At 43.5% G+C, this 17,184-nt stretch overlaps 2 protein-coding genes across 4 annotated transcripts in view; one reads left to right on the top strand and one right to left on the bottom strand.

Annotated features, from left to right (window-relative positions):
• The window catches only part of LOC117210694 (stress-activated protein kinase JNK), a 40,316-nt gene extending 38,943 nt beyond the window's left edge, over positions 1-1,373 (bottom strand). The window contains exons 1-2 of one of the 3 annotated variants that reach the window (XM_033453970.1): positions 1,357-1,373; positions 484-1,011 (exon numbers count right to left, since the gene is read on the bottom strand). In XM_033453970.1, the coding sequence (XP_033309861.1) occupies positions 484-643 (160 nt within the window). In that variant the 5' untranslated portion in view covers positions 644-1,011; positions 1,357-1,373. Of the gene's footprint in view, positions 1-483; positions 1,145-1,356 lie in introns of those variants that run through there. The other 2 variants (XM_033453971.1, XM_033453969.1) reach the window with 2 other exon arrangements.
• A 13,641-nt stretch (positions 1,374-15,014) lies between these two features.
• On the top strand, positions 15,015-16,585 carry LOC117210698 (peroxisome biogenesis factor 2). The gene has a single exon (XM_033453977.1). The coding sequence runs from the start codon at positions 15,528-15,530 to the stop codon at positions 16,398-16,400; it is 873 nt and encodes a 290-aa protein (XP_033309868.1). The 5' UTR covers positions 15,015-15,527; the 3' UTR covers positions 16,401-16,585.
• The last annotated feature ends 599 nt before the right edge of the window (positions 16,586-17,184 follow it).

Below are 17,184 nucleotides of genomic sequence, written 5' to 3'. Positions count from 1 at the left end.
CCAAGTAACAAGAGCCAATGAACGTTCAGTCGTAACATGTTTAGTAATAAAAAAAATAAATGTTTACAAACGAATCTTACGACCTAAAAGCCGGCTGATTATCACAGCCAAAACGTAATATATATATCGTAAAATAGTAAAACCGTAAAAACAGTTTTTGAATCTACTAAGGCTACTGTGCAGTTAGTAAATTATTGTAAAGGAGGTTCCTGGTCTCTTTCCTGAACGCAACATGTAGGTGTATCGATAAAAGGGACCAGTAGAGACGTAACCCCTTGAAGCAATATGCGAGCACATAAAGTTTGAAAAATTCACGTCTATATATCTATTTACGATCAAAGAGGAAACCGGGAACGGAGCAGGATTATCTGGATAATATGGGCTCGGTTCTTCGTAGTCAATTTCACGGCCGATTCAACTTTTGATCGATCTGCCAGACATAACTAAAATACCCCGAATTTCTCGTAGCAGAACACATCCTACCTTGTAAATATCGATCCTCGTTCCTTCCGTAGGAGTGCCACTTGCATCGAGTCAAAGGTAGCTGGTGCAAGGGGAGAAAACGTTGGAGAGTATGATGGTAACGTTGCCCAGTAACGATCTCGACATCGATAGCAGCAGAAGAGTCACGTGAATCGAACATTCAGTCACGAAGACGCAAGGTAGGAAGATGTAAGGCTGGGCGGTTGAAACTCACGAGTTTGTTCTCTGTTATTCGTTGTTCGTTGTCGAAAGCGACACGTGGTGAGTCGGAGCACACGTCTCCAAGGCTCGAACAGATATTACCCGTATCGCGGAGAAATTTTATTTATCGAAAACGAAACCGGCAAGCACGCGCAATAATTCAATCATTCACTGAATCACTCGTATCACGTATGATGTGCACAGTCCCCTTGATTATGTTCGGTAGCCTAATCGAAGTTCAAAAAAGCAGACCACCCAACTCGAAGCAGTGATAACTTTTAAAATCTCTACACTTTGAGGACAGCAACACCAGGCGTCAAGTTTACACTAAAATCAACATGGATGTTGGCGAATAGACTTCACTTGCGGCATTCGGAGCCGTTGCAACGAAAAGCACGACTTTCACACGAAACGGCAAATCCGTGTTATTCTAATTTTCGAAACATCGAAAGGTTGAATGGAATTAGATTTCTCAAACAGAAAGGGAAACAGAAAAACATGAAAATAAAGGACAGGTACGACGGCAGAAAAGAGGGGAGCAAGAAATATGGGGGAAACAAAGAACGAAGAATAAGAGGAAGAAAGGGGTGCAATAGTGAGAGCGAGGAAGGAAGAAAGAGCAAAAAGGAAAATGGAGGAGAGGCAAAGCGAAGCGAGAGAAAGGAAGAGTACAAGCGGGTGGATGAAAACGATGCGATCCGTAAAAAGTCCAAGAGAAACAAACGAAAAGACGCAGCGCGTGTCAAGTGCCACGCACGACTGATCAGCCCGTGGGAAGTTCGGGGCTGGGGCTGGCGCCTGCGCGATCTCATCTTCTCCCACTCGTCGCTCCCTTATTTCTTTCCTTCTCTTTCATACGCTCGAATATACTTGTCGCGGTCGACGCAACCCCACCATCACGGCCATCCAACCCTCCAACCGGTGGACTATCTCGGGACGATTCGCGATATTCTCTTGTCGCGACCCGCCGGTCACAGTGCTCCCTTGAACCGGCGCGACGCGACGCATTAGCACCGCGTTTACTATTTTCTTTCCTTTCCTCTTCCACCTTTCCGATCGCGCGTCGCGTCGTCTTCCAAATATTTTTTCCGTCCTGGTTCAATCGAATCCACACATTTTATTTTCCTACGCCTCTCTTTTTCTTGGTCACCTTTCCTGTAGTTACATTTCAAGCCAGTAATTCGTTAGGACGAAACCAACGACAAGGTACTGGAATGTACAATGGCTGGCGAAGGTATCCGAATATGTGCATACTTGTAAAAATCTTTTACGAGTATAGCATATGTATTATAGGAAACATTTTGGAATTTCATTAGTAACGAAATTCGACTATCATGATTATATAGTAAAAAGGTAGGTAAAGTAATAGAACGCGACGTGGATCTAACAAGTTTCGATCGTTATCATGCTCGAGACGATAGCATGAGACTTAATTCGAAACTGCATTCCTGTAGACTTACGCATTGATAAAAATGCCCGAGTAAGTCATGCGCGTATTGCGGAAATATTTTCTGAAAACCGACGCTGTGCTATCTATAAAAATTACGCGGAGATTAATCGTTCAAGTAGAACGAGATTCTTGTGTACGTACCTAGAAAGGAAGTACGCATAAGGAAGTACGTTATCGTTGTAGGAATACGTCCAGTATATTCGACGGTCGATAAAAAGTACAAAGATAGAAGGGAAAAGACCGTATCGACGCGCGGCGAAAAATCGATTCGCGAACGTAGATTGTAGACGTATCTTGGGCCGCACGTTTCACTTTCACACTTTACTTCTCTCTGTCGAAATCCGCTTAGCGGCCCAACAAATACATATATGTATGCGTATCGTGCCGCATCCAGAGCTCAGAGCACGCGATAAAAGGTGGTGGTGTATAAAAGAGCAAACACATTTACGGAAATGCGGTCGAGACACGTGCCAGATGTCACACTCGTTCTGAATTAATCTCGTTCCCTTTAATCTCGGCGAAAGAGTAATACTCAACAGCTGTACATTAATTAAAGTTAATACAACGCAGGCACCGGAACGTTTGAAAATCGCATAGACTGCATCAGTGACCATTCATCCGTTTCATCTTTCTCCTGTCGCAAATTCCACAATTCGATCTCGAAGTGATAGAAGATAGAAGGTCGCTTTTGTTACGAACTTCTTAATTTGTACGACCGAAACGGAATGAAGAAGAAAAGTGGTAGATTCTCGATTTACGGCAATGAAAAATATCGGCGAACAAAAGGTATCGTAATGAAAGGGATGAATCAAAAAAAGAGAGGACGAGAATGTGTCTCTAAATGTTCGCGTCGATGCGTGGTCGGTCAGCCACCTTTCTGTTCCTAAAATAACCCTTTTGAAATAAGTTTCACCCTCTTGCGTGAAAGGGGCCAAAGTACGTCACTCGCTGTCGGATATGACGCTGAGACGGTAACCAACTATTCGCCACGATCACTCTGAACTATAAAAGTACCTAAGCGTTACGACGCATATTTCGAACAGTAGAAACGCTGGAATCGGAGAAAAAAATTCTCCGATTACAAATTCATTTTTGTTGTACGTTTCCGGTTCACTTTCCACGGGAATCGGCTAAAATAGGTTAAAAACGTGCTCTTGCAGGAAAGACGTCGAACGACCGCTATTCGTTCACAAGAGTACCGAATCAAATGAGATTTCTTTTCTCGGAGAGGAAACTCACTTCCCTGTTGTTACCGGTTCGCTCTTACTTAACCGAGGCTCCGTCTATTTTTGGTTCTCTCAATGAAACGATCTTTCGCTTACGATAAGAGATCGATTCGTCACGACAAAGAAAATCGTAATTCTATTTCGATCCGTATTCATAAATATTAGGATGCTTGCGAAAAGAGCCCAACCTAAGACCTCGATAATCTTTAAAAAAACTATTAAAGTTATTAACAACTACTATCTAATTTCAAATCTCTGACTACAAAGAACTCGTATGTCTAGAAAACAAAATTCTCGATCATGATAACGCATAGCAAAATTATTTTGGCCAACACTTTTGGCGGAACGATCACACGCCTGTCGAATTAGGAGTTTCAGCTCCCGTCAGGCTGGAAATTATCCTCGACAGCAGTGACAATGATGTTTGCCGTAACGTACCTTCAACCAGTTCCTAGCAGGTACGCGGAAATATTTATCATGCAACTGACGCTCACGAATTTTGCGACACTCTATCTGTACAAAAAATTAATAAAGAAGGAATAGATAAATTATAATTTCAATTTACGCAGGATGTATCTGTATCCGTATTGCGTATTATTTATATCTGTAGAATACACCGACAAAGTTTAACTGGGAAAACCTGAAATGATCTATATACATTCGCGAACACCAGCTGCCGAGAGCGACTGTATTCCCAAATATCGTCGTTTCCACGCAGACCTTACTTATTACTGTGACTGTATACCAGGGTTAACGATTCCTAACGTTCTTATACGCTTATTCTCCGAGACACAGACGTAGGGAATACCGATGCATCATTTTCATCTATAGAGTTGATGATTATCCTATCCGTCGATTATCCTATGACTTTGAAAACGTCTCCAGATGACGGATGACGAGCTGTTCGCGTTCGTTTGATCGGAGTAACGTCAGAAATATGAAAGAAACCATAAACCCTCGTTTTCCTGTGAAACGTGGATTCTGTTCTCGCGTTAGCTGCATGTCTATCTTGTAACTATACTAGAGTCATATCGCGTTACTCGCGATTCTTTTTGTTATGTTATCGTGTGCTTTGTTAACTGATAAACACACCTTCAGCGTCGTCCCAATCGCAATCCTTAGCATGATATTCTTTCCGCGTAATACTCGGTACTCGTTCGTAGTTAATTGTAATCGGTACATGGTCAAAGATGTATACACGATGGGATCACACTGACGCAAATATATTTGTTAACATCGAATGTATACATCTTCGTTTAAGCGTGAATTTAATTCGAGAGGAAAGAATGGTGGAAGAAAAGAAGTCGCTAACAAGAAACAAGGGAAAGAAGAAAGACGAGGGAATTGCCAGCTCGAGAAAGCAAGGCGAGGGTAGGAGTCAAAATCGATAAAGCAAGATGGCGGCATATAGTACTGCAGAGTACCGCAGCCTAGCTACCACGAGATTATCCTCTGTTACTACTCCTACCAACCTACCCACTTACCCACCTACCTACCTACCCATCAACCTACCTACCTACCTGCCTACCTACCTACCTACCTTTCTACCTATCTACTTAGGCTATCTGGTCACAGGTAGGTATGTGCTAGCAGTTTCAACGCAATCAGGAAACCATACTTAGGTACCACACTTAAGCGTAGGAATTGGTTCAAATCCGTACGAGGGATTTAAGGTTCTAAGGTGTCTGACTTTTTAATTTATGAAACAGATTGTGCAATCAAAATTGCATAAATCGTTGTTATAGTTGTAGCGCCACCATTAGATAGATCGCGCGACATTCACTAACTATGCTACTGTTGCTACGTATCCGACACCAGTGATCGAGTCGTAGTAGCGATCAGACCTTACACCTTCGCGTTACGTTGCACGAGTAGTGGTAGGTAACCAAACGTTAAACGAATGTAGAAGTTTTAGAATAGTTTTTACATTCCTGGAAAAGAATAAATATATAAACAAGAATCTCTAGTTGTTGATACATGCCTCTCAATTTTATGATGATAACGATTCACCATTAACTTCCCACTTGTTACTTTCAGATCAAAGATCTGTGTCAAAATATCTATAGCTTCCAACTTAAAAGAAAGGAATGAAAATCCGACAGAAGGAAGAAGGCCGCGCAGTCGTGCTTAGTTCTCAATGAGATTCACCGGCATCTTTTGCACAAGCTCGCTAATCGACTCGCTAGTTATTTTTTTCTTCTTCCTGTTCAATTCCTTCTATTTTCTACCCTTTTCGTAGTTCATCCACAATCATTCTGCGCGTTAAATTTCTCCATTGGTTATTTTTCTTCGGCATTTCCTTGTTTTTTTCGGTAGAATTTGAAGCAACGACCGCTTCAAAGGATTTTGCATTGTCTCGCGTTACTTTTCATTCCAGGGCATATTTACCTCGTTATTAGCAGCAGTATGTTAACGAAACCAAGTATATTCGGAAAAGAGGCTTCATGTACCATAAAAGTATATTGTACTACTTGCTTTCGTTATCGAACTAAATGGGGAGAAGTTATCAACGCTGATAACTTCCACTTCCGTCCTTATCTTTCGACGAGCATAATAACTATGATAATGCATCGCATTCCAAACATTTTTGGCGGAAAACGAAGCGGGAAAATCCGCGAAAGGAGAAGAATATGACTGATTTAATGCATCGTTCGATCGAGCTAAAGCAAAGCTCGAAAGTCGGTGACTCTTCCCGATGAAAATAACCGTAACTTCTTGCTAGACGAATGCGTTCGGTCACGCGATAGAATCCGAGTATTAAAGCTGAACTATCCTGTTAGTTTCACACGATATTTACACACTTCTTATTCGAGGGTTGTGAGAACAGAAATGCAGCAAAGAAGATAATCGTTTTCCATCATGTTGGGGAGCAAACAGCGGCAAATTGTGTCGAAGTGTCGCGATATTAAAAGAAGAATAATCGGCGCATCGCATGTCGGTACGAGTTGACGCACTCCTCTTCGTAAGTATTATGAACATGAACACCTATTGACTTCGTACAAAATGCGATATTCAATCTGCGGTATCAAGAAGACGATTGGTCAATCAGAATGTTGTATTCGTTCAAAGTAACGATTATATGTATATATCGCGAGCCCAAATATTTCAATTTTGAACTACATCGGCTTATACTATGCGGTGAGGACAATGTCCGGGGCGCGAAAAGCGTGAGAGGATGCGACATGTGAAGGTCGCACAACCCGAAAATCCATATCCATTACGTTTACTGAGAATCACGCTTGCGCGATTTCGCTCCGGTATCGAAGAAAACACGACTAACGACCCTCCTCGGTACGATACACTTTCCAACGATTAGTAAAATCATTAATTTACGTTAACGGAACGCACGAAGAAGATTTCTTTGCCGTTCTTACGTTATTACAAGCTCGTCGTATTCATTCCTATCCTTTCGCTACGTTTTTCTCAGTTTCGTGCGAGGAAAATTCATTTTAGATGCGCTTTCCGTAGCTAACTCTCGGTGACTAACTCTTTCCTTGCCGCACCACCTCCATTGCGTCCGCAAATCAGAAAAGAATGTCCCTGTTCTGAATAGGCCAGACTTTGACTTTCACGATATATCGACATGATAGAGGGCGGAGAACAAGCTACGTCCAACTTAACACGTCAACGATTTTCCAAGATACAAAAAGGGGATTAGGAGCACTCACCTATTCAGGAAGCTACGACAAGTTCCATATCCCTCGCAAGTGATCTCTGTAATAAAAAAAAGTCAAGACGAAACAATATAATTAACGAGATACTCGAGAAGCAGAAGCGGTGAAATCGTATAATTGTGGCAGGGGTAAGGCGCGAAAAAAAACGGAAGGGGATACGATGAATCGGTTTCTCCGGTGCACTGCACAGCACGGCCAACAAAAAAAAAAAAGGGTACTTGAAGGCTTCGTCACCCTCGGTAGAAGTATATCGAGCGAAGATTCCCGTTTGTTTTCTGACTGGTAGGATTTACTCAGCGTACATCCCTCCGATGCATCCCCGCGAACAACGAGGGATGTTGTTTTCGCGAGCGCAGTTTTCTTCGGTCTCCGTTAGGGAAGATTCCAACGAACTACTCCATAGGGAGAAAAGTGGTTCGGGAGGGTCATTCACGCACCTATTTCGCTCTCTCCTTCGTGCTCTGTCCACCGGTATCATCCCGATGCATCCTCTCTAATTGAAAGCGATATACTACGTTCGCGCATCGAGTCTCCACGGATTAAATTCTTCCGGGACTTCAAGATCCAACAAATCAACTGATTCTTCTTTGCTTCTTGCATCTTTTCTCGAATATACAGGATGGTTGGTAATTGGAGGTACAAGCGGAAAGGGGGTGATTCTACGCGAAAAAAGAAGTCGAAAATATAGAATAAAAATTTTTTTTTTAATTCTTTTTTTTTATTTTTCCATCGAGACAACGATCCGTTATAAGGAGACGTGATAAAGTGCACGCGTACCGAGCGAAAATTCAAAGTCGATTTTCTCGAAAACAAAGCCTCAAACGAAAAATTTTTATGCTATATTTTCGACTTCTTTTTTCGCGTAGAATCACCCCCTTTCCGCTTGTATGATACCACCAGTTACCAACCACCCTGTATATGTAATAAAGTAAATCCTTGGGGTAAATAAGACGATCGATTCTGGAAAATCGAGTTTAATCGAGTACAATAACGATTAATAACAAATCTACTACAAATTTTAGCTGGAAAATCGAGAATCGATTTTCTAAGTCCTAAATTACCGTTCTTCTCTCGTGATTTAACCTATTGTGTGAAATGGCTACCGGTAAAACAAAGCAAAAGTAAAATATATCGGTTGGCGGGTAGTTTGAATTCTATAGAATTTACGTATATATACGATATATTGTAACTTCGATGGTCGAGCTGTACGTCCTTCAACTTATTACGGATTAACGTTGCGTTAACGCAACACTTCGTTTGTAACTTTCTTTCAGTCAACTTATACAATATTATTGAGCTGTATGGAGAAAACTGGGAAAAATCACTAAACTGCATAATTGCCACTTTTAATTCTACAAGCAGTAGCTTTTCTTCTATAAATCTCGTCGGAACAAAGGAGATCGAGAGTACGCGTGTTTCGAGAAATTCAGTTGCATCGGTTTTAACTGAAACATCGCCAACTGCGACGTTTCGATAAAATTAATATAAGCGGCCATAATTACAGGAAATAGCGGCGCCGCTGGTTTCCTCCAGTCGTCAACGAGTTAATTGCTTTACGTTTTAAAATCGTCTGCGCTAACATTCAAGTGGTCCGATATCGTGTTTAATGCGGGTATCAGCGAAATTTGGACGAAAAGCGTCACGTAGATATCGGTCAATCGTGCTCCGACCTAAAGAGGCACGCCTTGATTGTGCAACGTCGAGACAAGGAATGGACTGCTCCAGTCCGCTATAATTATTTAGATTGCCGAGTACATCAAGGGTTCTTCCGCTGGTGCCCCGTGCGCGTACGGATCTACCAACTTATCAGTTGCTAGCGCACATTTGTATTTCCAGACACGACAATTACCAACGACCAATTGTACTATACTACAGATATATAAGAATAAAAGGCATTTCGTTCGTTTACATAACGTTAAAATTGTAGATTAACCACGAGGATCACCAACGTTATGAATTTATTACCGTCAAAGTTTACTGGTTGGTAGGACGTAACTGCGACGCAATTGGAATTTGCGAGCTTGTTGCGAAACTAGGAGCAAGAGGAACGATCGTTTTAAAAAACGAGCAACAACTTTCGCAAAGTTAACTACTCGAAAGTTTAGATCCGTGCTGCGGTTCGATTGGTTTTGCCTTGACGAATCAAATACAACCATATCGGCTCGAAATACGTCGAAGAAGCCCCCTTTCCGCATAAAGAGTCCGATTAAATTTTAATGAGAACTTCGGCACCGATCGCCGATTCGAAGCGAATAAATAAAAGTAGCGGGTTTTTCTGGGAAAAACCGCGGAGAATCCTCGGCGACGTATCGTTAAAGTTTTCAACGCGATACCGACACGCGGCAGGAATTTCTAATAGGTCGAAATTCGTATTAGCAATTCCGATCACAAGCTTGCGCCTAGCACCGCGCACTTGCTTCGTAAATCGACAAATTTCGTTGGACGGGTTTGCCGTATGAATAACGACCAAACCACGCGATGAAAGATGTTTTTTTAAGGCTAATAGACACAGATATTCCAATTATACGATTCTTAATCCTTTTCAAGCTCTTCACGAAAGTAGAAATTGTTTAATAATATGGAAACTTTCCTCACAACTGAAAAAAGAGACTTCTCAAGTAAAATAAACGAGTTTCGTTACAGCGAGCATTACGAAATATTTAAGTCGAATTGCACGAGAGATAGACACGAAAATGGTGAATGGGTTTAGGTTCAAACGTGCGTCGGCGAAACATGGCCAACCTGTACAGTTCGCAATCACTTAACGAGCACTTTGCTTAATCAGAGATTTAAGATGCACGATACTTAGGCTTCCCTCTGGCAGAGCAGAATACGCGAAGCAGCAAGGCCGTCAGAAAGCATTTAATTTCCGGTGGATGATCAGAATAGGAAAAAAGCGAGGGCAAACGCGAATTTATTCGAGGTACGAAACATTCTTTGGTTAATTAGATTCAACGTATAAGGGAAAGCTCGTCATCGACGAGTTAGATAAAAAATTTCACGGAAAGGTACATCCGCTTTTATCTTCGAAACATGATTTCAATTGATCTATCTGAATCGCTTGAGACACTGCGCGAGACATACAGATATTAGAGGAAAAAGCTACATGTTATGTTGCTGAATAAGTTCTGCCCACCAGAGCAAATCTCCTACAAATTACATCTTCAGACATCCCCTCAATACGTAGGTATTGAGTTACTACGCTTGTTTCATGGAAATATTAGAAAAGGACCGCTAACTATCGTTTACCCCCAAAATTATTTGAATAATGTTATATTCGAATGATCGGAATGCGATAAATCTTACGAATACGAGGATAGCTGGGTTGAAAGCGTTATTCTAATCTTTGTCAGACATTTAAAAGGGTTGGCATTTAGCGATTGAAGCCTAACTCGTAACAAAACTAACTTCTTACTTCTCCTATTTCGAGACACAATCGAATTGGGACTAATGGCATTAGCGAGATTGGCGAGTTCTTTGAAACTCGCGTAACTGAGCTACCCCTTCACAGATGGCACCCAGCTTGCTATAACTTTCGTGCTACGACATCGGTAAAGAAGATGCCCCAGGACAAACAATTCTAAAGTTCCTCTGTGAAAACCGACATCGCTCCAACGGCAAACAATTTTTCAAATCGATCGCCGTAAAATATCATGATAATATCCTGCGTAGCATTATGTTTTCGTTATGTAATAAGCAGAAAATGATAATTTCAACGAAAACACTTCGTTTTTCGCTGACAGTGAGACGGGAAGAAGAGAGAAGAAATATGAGGAAGAAACGAGATACGGAATAACAGAAAAGGAAAGAGAAGAAACAAACGGAATTTCGACTTCGATCAACTTCTTTCGGATGTAAGTAAAGTAAGTAAATATCGAAGAGAAGAATTACGGTTAAAAGAACTGTGAGACCAGCGGTACAACGGAAAGAAACGAAGAGGAAAGAAGAGAAGGAAAGCGAAGAGAAGAGAAGAAAGGAGCGGAGATGCGGACGCGTGCGGATTCGTTCGGTGGACTAGAGGGTGAATACCGTTGGCAAGAGCGAAGGTAGGTGCGGAGGTGAAAGTAGCAGCGCTAGAGCGACAGCAGAGCGGCGAATCGGAGGGTGAAGGTGGTTCGACCGAGAGAACGACGGAGCGGTAGACCGGCAGAACGGCAACCAGAGCGGGAGAACGAGAAAGCGAGAGGGTTCAGAACGGTGGATGACGATGGTCGGGGGTGAGGAAGGAAGGGAAATGGCAACGACGATCAATACTTCGCCACGCCTCGCGCCACCACCTACTCTGTCGGAGCGAAGCTCGACTTTTCCGACCATTTCGTCTCTCGGTCAAGAATGGAAACCATCCTGGATATGTCTTGCTGCTCGTGACGCTATGGTTTTTTCAAAGTTCTCCGCAATTCGAATACATTGATCGCGCGTTTTCTACGAACAAGAGCTTAGTCCCTTCGGTCGATCGCGCGCTCTTTCGCCACTGTCCCACCATGCAAGCTACGAACTACCGAAACACCCGACAGTCTATCGCTTACAGTTTACACGTTCTCTGGTCAACCATCTACCCTACAACCGATACTTCATCGTCATATTTTTTGGAAAATCATCAACTAGTTGCAACGAAGCTACTTTTCTCGTTTGTTCCAAGAGAATATGAAATTGGGACAAACGATCACATATGTGACGAAACGGTTAGGAAGTGGCTAGGTACACATGACCTCGTTCCACGGGGTCACGATACGGGGGTGTGCGAAAACACGAGATGGCAGCACGCTACGGTGAAATAAGAACTTTTTACTATCCTCGATAGCTTTTATTTTCATTATGCTCCGCGCTTAATTTATATAATCTTGCGAACTTTAACCATGAGATCGATGCATTCGAGTAGATTAAACAAAACTTACGCATGCTTGCTTCGGCGTTCGAGAATCGGCGAACGAACAAGGATTGTCTTACGATCGAGCATAATACGTGTCAAGATTCGTCTGCGAAAGATTGCTATAACGAGTAGGCAACACGATATGTCTGCCGATAATTCATCTTCTTCGGTACCTCGTCTAGGGCTTTAAGAGAAAATCGTAAATTTTACGAAAACAGCAATGTACCAACGCAAGTAACATGCTAACGCGAAATAGTATTATTTCGAACAATAAACTGATAACATGGTTTCAAAAAAGAGACAAAGCGAGAAGCAAGTATGACTTACCCCTGACAAGGATTTTACGGCACCGAAATTCGATTTGGAATACGAAGTAGTTCACAACTCGCGACTAATTCGATTTTCTAAACTGGACAGCGAACGAAATAGAAAGATATCGAGAGAGTTGGAAAATTCTCGTACCGGAGAAAATGTATAAAAAACTATTAAAGCTAGTACCTACGAGTCGATGAATTGTTATTGTTTAAATCCAATCACAGCAACGTGCAAAGCAACGGTAAGCGGATTTAGATATATCGATAAATAACTACGGCAAGCGAAAAGCAACAATGGTGAAAATTGTACAAGAATATTCCACGCCAACGATCTGCGGTTCGCAAAATTAAGGTCATAGCCAAGACCGTGGCAACGGAAGAACGAAAATATCGTTAAATTCGACTCGACGATATCAAATACGAATATCGACGTCAATAAAGAAACCGGTGACGTAGAAAGTATCTGATTTATAACATCAAAATTGAGTCCAAAGAATGCATCGATTACGCTGAGCGCGTGTCGCGTATGAAAATCACCCGCGTGACCGATCAACACTGTAACCCACAGCGACAATTCGCTATCGTACTCTGAAAACTAACTATTTTTCTCCATTATCCAACCGATGGTAGAAAGTTTAGCAAAACCTCGAAGGGCACGATAGGCAATTTATTCTATCGAAAAAGAAAATACGTAAAATGTACGTGTAAACAGAGGTTTGGGTAGCTGCCATGCAATCCATTATCGCCCTCTCCCCCCACAATCGAGTCGCAAGTATTCTTTGCAATAAACGAACGAATCGAAGCAAGAAAACCCGAATACGCACGCCGCTCCAAAATTTTTACACGCCACGCCCACTTTCTACCGAAACCATTCACGCGATGCACGATATTTCGATAAATTGACTAATGCTCGCGTTTGTAAACACGATGTAAGAACAGATCGATGAGAAAGGTATATCACGTTTCTTTGGGGTAAAAGGGCGAAGATACGATCGGTCCGGATTTATTGTCAGAAAACGCGTGGCGCGCTGCGTCGTGCGTAAACAAGCTACGTTTACGCGTGCTTTATCATCGAAGGGTCGTGATTGTGGTACACCAGCGGCGATAGTTTTGTTACGATATATGGGAATCTCGGATGTAAGAATAAACGTAAGAATAAACGTAGGAATAAACGTAAAAAAAGCGAAAGAACCTGCTCAGTACCGTGTGACTCCGGAATCGAAACGTGTAAAACGCGGGTACTATTCGTCGATAAAAATGTTCGTAAGTATGATGCTCAGATTAAATTCGAAAAGACACCAGAAGATCACGATACGACGTCGAGAAGACATGTTTCGCGTGCCCAGATGCAAAATATAATATACTTTCGAACACAAACAGGGGATCGAGTAAAAAGCTCGATTCCGTTCGTTCGACGAACGATCCGGGGCGGAACGAACATCGTCACTTCGCGTCGCGTTGCATTACGTTCGATGTTGCGATCGGTGGTTGCAAGCAAGTGGCCAACACGAAAATAACGCGTGCAACTGCGCTACTAATGCGCTTTAAGGCAATGTGCTCGCAACGGGAACACCATAAGAGGTTACGGTTTGCCGAATTAATTTGGCTTCTTCCCTCTAAACGACGACGAGGAGAGGAACGAACATGGAAGACAGAAATCAAGGAAAACGCGAGAGATGAATCGCGATGTACAGGAAGGAAAACCGAACGCGCTCGCGCGCTTGTGCTTTGCGTGTGTGTGGGTGCATGTGTGTATGTTAGTGCGTGCGTGCGTGCGTGCGAGCGAAAGAGCTAGCGGGCGAACGAGAGAGAGAGGGGGGAGAGAGAATAAAAGGGAGAAGGAGGGAAAAAGAGGAGGGAGAAAGGGAGCGGAAGGGAGTAGGAGCCCGAAGAGATCGGAGGGTCGGATCGGAGGTTAACCTGTCAGTTGACGAATCGATGGTTCGAGCGAAGGTGATGAGTTGCAGAGTGACGACGAGTGAAAGCGAAAAAACCGGACATTATATAATAATTGGAAATACTCACCTCTGCTGGTGAATGCGTGGCAGCCAAGCACACTAGTGCCAATCGGCGACCGCCGCTAATCGCTGCGAGTTCACCGAGTTCACCGTCTGCCGCACTAGAAAACCTTAGAATTTATCACGAAAACATGATCGGGTAACTTTCATAGGACGGGCGAGGAAGGAGCTCACTCTCGAAGCACCAACACTCGATGACGTCATTCCACTAGCGGCAACATGGAGCCCAAAACGCGATAGGACGCGGGCTCGAGAGACTCGAGTTAGGTCGCGCTCGCTTCGAGCTGTCCCTCGAGCTAACCTCAAACCGCTCGGCCGTTGCTCGCGAATACGCGAACCCTTCGATCACCACCGGCTGACAACGACCGACTCTCCCGTGCACCGACACCGACACCGACACCGACACCGACACCGACACCGACACCGCACCGACACCTCTCCTTTCTTTTCTCTTCTCTCTTCTCTTTCCCTCCTCTTTTCCTTTTCCTCTCTTTCTCGCTTTCTCTCGAGGCTTCGCGCTGCGAAGCACACCACCGTCCGCGACTAGAATTCACTTCGGTCCGCTCCTTTTTCCACGTGATTTCCGAGAGGCCGCTAACAGAGGGCAGTCGCGTGCGCGCCCCCCACAACCGCGGTTCCTTCACTGCGGGAAACCAGAGATTCGAAATCGAAGCTGCGCGTCGCGCTACCTCCTTCGCTTTTCCAACAGAGGACGTTGTCAGGCGACCGAATGGACCCGATGGGTCGGTCGTGCCGCGTCGTCGTGAGTCGTCACCAATCGTGTCGGGTCGTTTTTCCTCGCGTCCCGTCGTGTTGCGCCGCTTCGACAACGCCACCGTCGCCTACTTTTCCTAACCTCGCTTTCTATCGTATGCGGCTACTCATTTCTTCTTCGCGCACACGGCACCAGTTTGTCCTACGATTCGCAATTCTCGTATCTTTTGATATCGTTCGAACACGATTCTTCAGCTCGCATTTGTGTTCGCATTAGCGTTCCCGTTCACTCGTGCTTGTATCGTATCTTTTTCGAGAAACCTCCGAATCTCTGTGATCGCCGACCAAACGAAACGTTCGACACGACTGGCCCGTGCAGATCGACTCGTTCGCCCACTTTGCTCTGTGAACGCGCGCGCGCACGCGGCTACGCGATCGCGCCACGACCAAAATAATCGCTTCCTCGATCGACCGTCGACCACGACCTTGCGCCATTCCGCCGCGCGACGCGCCGCGTTCGGACTCGTTGTCTCATTCCCTCCGTCTCGCCGAAACCTACGATCAATCACCTCTGGAGATGCCGACATCACCTTACGTCTCTCGAATCAATCAGATTGATGCGGTGCAGTTAGACGAGGAAATCTACAAAGTGCTTAGGAATCAAGCCAGGGAAATCGGCAAGTATCAACAGATAGAGAAGATCGATCGATGGCAACCCGAGATCGACGCGCTCCTCAAATTCTTCATATGGAATTTCTCGCTGCGCCACGGAAAATCGACATTTGGTCAGCAACTGCTCAATTTGCATTACGAAAACATTACAAGCGCAAAGTCCATTCTCTATATGCTTTCAACGATCGGTCCGGCGTATGTACGAGATAAACTCGTGGATAGTGGCGCGAATCGTCGTTTCACCATTTTACTCGATCGTGTCGCGAACGTCTTGAAGCTCTTCGAGTTTATAAACTTGTTGATCTTTATGCATCGTGGGACGCAGCCTCGTATCGTCGAATATATACTCGGAATCGCGAGTTCTTCCACAACTGTTCACAAACCGAGAAACATCGGCTACTCGTACATGACCAGAGAACTGTTATGGCACGGTTTGATGGAATTGTTTACTACCAGCTTGCCCATGGTAAATTTCCATTACTTAAAGCACACGATGAAGAAGCTATTCACGCGGTCAAAGGCCGTCGACTTGCAAGGCATATTACCGACCATGAACTTGTCCACCAAGTGCGCCTATTGCACCGATACACCGATCCTACCGGTACACGCGGGTTGTCAGCATATTTTTTGCTACTACTGTTTGAACGCTCACTTCACCGTGATGGTCGAGTTTCAGTGTCCCGAGTGTAGCACGCGACTCTACGCTACTAGTATGAAAACGTACGAAGCCAGTTCCTCGACCTCCAGCAAACGAGAAATGTCGAGCACGGCATTTTAACGTTCTCCGTCTTATACCAATAAACAAACATTTTGTACATACAGATATATATATATATATATATATACATATACATATACATATACATATATTTCTATTTATACATACGATTGTACATGCATTGTGTTTTATTTTTTTCTTTTTTATTAAAAATACCAATACAAAATTCTCTCTATCTGCTTTCATACAACGTTACGATTTATTCGGTGTTTCCTTCGAAACGAAACGATGATGGATCTGGTATATGATATACTTCTTGCTTATCGGAATAACTGGATTACCGTATAAAAATATCATGCCGCCTTAAAATGTTTTCCGTTTCGTATATTCGCGGCAATATGCGTTACATAGATTGGTCGTTGGTTTATTCATTAAGTAGTTTTACTTGCACGATGGGCGGGCACGTCCATTCATTACCTGCTAACATTCGGATGGACACGTTTGAATTCTTTTCGTCCACTCGATTTCTTCGATATCTCGATTCGGTTGCGCTCTAATCTTGATTGGAATGTTTGCTTATTCTCTACAGTAATAGGTAAGTTGCGCGAGCGTGCGATCGCACCAGCCGTTCCAACGATTCGATTGATATTCGTTGACAAAAATTGTTCGAAGACTTAAAAAGACGTACCGTGGCTGTACCTTGTACGATCACCTGACGTATATAGTATAGTATAGTATCACCTGACGTAGGTGTAATTAACAACCATATCCCGCTGTAGTACTGAATCCGTTAATCGTAGTAAAAATGTTGTTAGGCACGTCACTCTTTTCACTTGGCGAAAGA

Source organism: Bombus bifarius, unplaced genomic scaffold (genome assembly GCF_011952205.1).
Source record: "Bombus bifarius isolate JDL3187 unplaced genomic scaffold, Bbif_JDL3187 scf7180000008208, whole genome shotgun sequence".
Classification (NCBI taxonomy): domain Eukaryota; kingdom Metazoa; phylum Arthropoda; class Insecta; order Hymenoptera; family Apidae; genus Bombus; species Bombus bifarius.
Note: the sequence above shows the minus strand (reverse complement) of the source record. Positions and strands in the feature narration are given on the sequence as shown.

Bases quoted from the DNA above. Each gene is read 5' to 3' on its own strand.
- LOC117210698 (XM_033453977.1), top strand. From the start codon at position 15,528: ATGCCGACATCACCTTACGTCTCTCGAATCAATCAGATTGATGCGGTG.